This window comes from Ctenopharyngodon idella, chromosome 8, assembly GCF_019924925.1.
Source record: "Ctenopharyngodon idella isolate HZGC_01 chromosome 8, HZGC01, whole genome shotgun sequence".
Lineage (NCBI taxonomy): Eukaryota > Metazoa > Chordata > Actinopteri > Cypriniformes > Xenocyprididae > Ctenopharyngodon > Ctenopharyngodon idella.
In genome coordinates this window covers 16,857,146-16,861,674 of record NC_067227.1, presented here as the reverse complement: position 1 = coordinate 16,861,674, position 4,529 = coordinate 16,857,146, and the positions used below count along the sequence as shown (strand labels likewise).

Below are 4,529 nucleotides of genomic sequence, written 5' to 3'. Positions count from 1 at the left end.
TATGCATTTTGACCTTTATTTATTCTATTAATATCACCAACGTTTCTATTATTGTGTAAAAAGTTTGTTATATTTTGTAACAATATTGCAACAATATGTTTTTTTATGACAAGATAGACACGTTAAAGCGTAAATCCAGCCATAAATCTTTATGAAATATGTTTGAATCCATATGTAGTAATCACAAACGACTATGATTTGTTCATACTGGCAAGCGCTGAGAAAATGAAGTCAGACTGCTGAAGTAACGACAGACGCTTACAGTAACAACAAACAATTTACTCCTGAATAATGACACAATAATGACCAGTTTGAATAGCGTTTGAAATAAAAATAGCCTACAGAGTTATAAAGTTATAAAAGAAAAATTCTTATTTCGACACATCGTTTAACCCCACCCATCTGCTGCATAGGCTATAGTTCAGCTTACGCTATTTCTATGTTTGGATCGCAGCATGTACGAGATCATCAGTGCGCGCCTGGAAAGTTCAGGGCTCGACAGCCTCTAAAGTTACCACCAGAGTCAAGAGAAGTCTGGTCTTTCTAGAAGGAGCATGGGAGGTATAAAGCGCGAAGTATCAGTCAGGTCGAGGCAGTCGAGAAAAGACAACTCAAGCAACCTGAAGCAAAGCAGAGCAGAAGAGTCCGCTCTCGGAAGCGATACAACAAACTCACAAGATCTGTAAGTGACTCTGGGCTACGTTAACTATTGAAATATTTTCTAGCTATATATATATATATATATATATATATTAGTAATATAAATTAAAATATAATTGTAAGCTTTTGGATTATTAAGCAAATGTTTAATTGTTTAATGAGTCTAATATTGAGAGATGAAAGTCAGTAATATTTTCCTGACGTTAACTTATATAACCTATTTTTTTTTTTATATATATATTATTATATATTAATATAAAGTTTTAAAAATTGAAAACATTTTCTTAAAGGAATAGTTCACCCAGAAATGAAGTTGTTCAAACCTATATGAATTTCTTTCTTATGTTGAACACAAAAGAAGATATTTTGAAGAATGTTGGTATCCAGACAATTGATGGTAGCCATTGACTTTAATAGTAGGAAAAAAAATACTATGGAAGTCACTTAAGGGTAAGTAAATGATGACAGAATTTTCATTTTTGGGTGAACTATCCCTTTAAGTATAGATTATTTGGTTTACTGATTTTTTTAATTGTTTAATGAGTCTAATATGAGATATGAAAATCAGTAATATTTTAAATCTTTAATAGATCTTAAAGGATTAGTCCACTTTCAAATAAAAATTTCCTGATAATTTACTCACCCCCATGTCATCCAAGATGTCCATGTCCTTCTTTCTTCAGTCCAAAAGAAATTAAGGTTTTTGATGAAAACATTCCAGGATTATTCTCCTTATAGTGGACTTCAATGGTCTCCAAACGGTTGAAGGTCAAAATTAGTTTTAGTGTAGCTTCAAAGGGCTTTAAACAATACCAGACGAGGAATAAGGGTCTTATCTAGCGAAACAATCGGTCATTTTCTTAAAAAAATACAAATGTATATGCTTTATAAACCCAAATGATCACCTTGCAAGTGCTTCGCCATTCCGCCTTCCGTATTCTTCAAAAAGCTTACGCTGTATGTCCTACGCCTTGAAAATGACCGATCGATAAGACCCTTATTCCTCGTCTGGTATCGTTTAAAGCCCTTTGAAGCTACACTAAAACTAATTTTGACCTTCAACCGTTTGGAGTCCATTGAAGTCCACTATAAGGAGAATAATCCTGGAATGTTTTCATCAAAAACCTTAATTTCTTTTCAACTGATGACATGGGGTGAGTAAATTATCAGGAAATTTTTATTTGAAATTGGACAAATCCTTTAAATATATTTAATTATTAATTTAAATATTTATATTCAACATGAATTATACAATGATATGAATACTAATTACTATTATTTAATATGAAATAACTTATGACTTTTTTTGTGTTGCAGGTGATATTTCATTATTAATAATCAAGATGTCTAAAGGTCTGTCCATTGGCATTGATCTGGGAACCACTTACTCCTGTGTGGGAGTGTTCCAGCATGGCAAGGTGGAAATCATTGCTAATGATCAAGGAAACAGAACCACTCCTAGCTATGTTGCCTTCACGGACACAGAAAGACTCATTGGAGATGCTGCCAAGAACCAGGTCGCCATGAACCCCAACAACACAATATTTGATGCCAAACGGCTGATTGGTAGAAAGTTTAATGATCCAGTGGTCCAGTCTGATATGAAGCTTTGGCCGTTCAAGGTAATCAGCGAAGACGGCAAACCAAAAGTTCAAGTTGAGTACAAAGGAGAGACCAAGACATTCTACCCTGAAGAGATCTCATCCATGGTCCTAGTCAAAATGAGAGAGATTGCCGAGGCCTTCCTGGGTCAGAGAGTCAATAACGCCGTCATCACGGTCCCAGCGTACTTCAACGATTCGCAGAGGCAAGCAACCAAAGATGCAGGGGTGATCGCCGGTTTGAACGTGCTGCGTATTATCAATGAGCCCACAGCGGCTGCCATTGCCTATGGGCTGGACAAGGGCAGGAGAGGAGAGAGGAACGTCCTGATCTTTGACCTGGGTGGAGGCACCTTTGATGTCTCAATCCTGACGATTGAGGATGGGATCTTTGAAGTGAAAGCCACAGCAGGGGACACTCACCTGGGTGGGGAGGACTTCGACAACCGGATGGTGAAGCACTTTGTTGAAGAGTTTAAGAGGAAGCACAAGAAGGACATCAGTCAGAATAAGAGAGCAGTGAGAAGGCTTCGCACGGCCTGCGAAAGAGCTAAAAGGACCCTCTCATCTAGCACTCAGGCTAGCATCGAGATCGATTCCCTGTTTGACGGCATCGATTTTTACACTTCCATCACAAGGGCTCGTTTTGAAGAGCTTAACTCTGAGCTCTTCAGAGGCACTCTGGATCCAGTTGAGAAGGCTTTGACAGATGCCAAAATGGACAAGTCTCAGATTCACGATATCGTTCTGGTCGGCGGCTCCACGAGGATCCCCAAGATCCAGAAGCTTTTGCAGGACTTCTTCAATGGCAGGGATCTCAACAAGAGCATCAACCCAGACGAGGCGGTGGCATATGGAGCTGCGGTGCAGGCCGCCATCCTAATGGGTGACACCTCGGAAAACGTTCAGGACTTGTTGCTTCTGGACGTGGCTCCTTTGTCCCTGGGTATCGAGACTGCAGGTGGAGTCATGACTGCTCTCATCAAACGCAACACCACCATCCCCGCCAAGCAGACGCAGATCTTCTCCACATATTCTGATAACCAGCCAGGCGTCCTGATCCAGGTGTTTGAAGGCGAGAGGGCCATGACCAAAGATAACAATTTGCTTGGCAAATTTGAGCTCACTGGGATCCCCCCGGCACCAAGAGGAGTACCCCAAATCGAGGTGACCTTTGACATTGATGCCAATGGCATCCTGAACGTATCTGCTGTTGACAAGAGCACAGGAAAAGAGAACAAAATCACCATAACCAATGACAAAGGTAGACTGAGCAAAGAGGAAATAGAGCGAATGGTGCAGGATGCGGAAAAGTACAAAGCCGAGGATGAGGTGCAGAGAGAGAAGATTGCAGCGAAGAACGCCCTGGAGTCTTACGCCTTCAACATGAAGAACAGCGTCGAGGATGAAAACCTGAAAGGAAAGATTAGTGAAGAAGAGAAGAAGAAGGTCATTGATAAGTGTAAGGAGGTTATCACTTGGTTGGAGAACAATCAGTTGGCTGAAAAGGAAGAGTATGAGCACCATCAGAAGGAACTGGAAAGTGTGTGTAATCCAATCATCAGTCGGCTATATCAAGGAGGAGTTCCCCCCGCTGGTGGCTGTGGATTCCAAGCCCAGCCTGAATCAAAGGGTCCCACCATTGAAGAGGTGGATTAAAGAAGGGAAAATTTGCCTTACTATAGTGCAAAATTAATTTCAGTGGCCTTACTTTATGATACTTCCAGATTTATATGAGCTTAATTATTATTTATATCTTGTTTGTCAAATGTGCTTGAATTTAAATGTTGTAAGAATTGTCCTTCAGCTGTGTCAGCTGATAAGTGAATTAATGGAATGGAATAAATTAATATGGTGATATAATGTATTTATTATTTACAGTAATAAAAAATAAATGCAAATTTTAAACCACAAAAATCAAAGAAACCAGTCATTTTTTTCTATTAAAGCAGCCATGGTAGAAAATGCATGATGTTAAACCTGCTCTACTTTAGTTTGTACACTAGATGACGTTGTAAGACAGACCCTTTCCACATTTTGGAAACTAGCAGGGCATATACATAGCTATATATAACTATATATATATAGGCCTAGTATTTCCCATTTGCTTCAACAGCAAAATAAATCAATAATAAATAAACTACTGCGTTTCCACGACTTTCTAAAAGAGGACAAAAATATATAGAGACTGATTATACGGCAGTCAGATTATAGAAATGTCAAATTTACCGTCAATCCCCCAACTGTATTAGAAGAAACTCCCATGCA

General features: G+C 39.0%; 1 protein-coding gene across 1 annotated transcript; it reads left to right on the top strand.

Moving 5' to 3' along the window:
- The first annotated feature begins 376 nt into the window (after nt 1-376).
- hspa1b (heat shock protein family A (Hsp70) member 1B) lies at nt 377-4,172 on the top strand. Its single transcript, XM_051904282.1, has 2 exons — nt 377-682; nt 1,978-4,172. Exon 2 carries the CDS (start codon nt 2,004-2,006, stop codon nt 3,918-3,920), a length of 1,917 nt encoding a protein of 638 aa, XP_051760242.1. The 5' UTR covers nt 377-682; nt 1,978-2,003; the 3' UTR covers nt 3,921-4,172.
- Nucleotides 4,173-4,529: the final 357 nt, after the last annotated feature.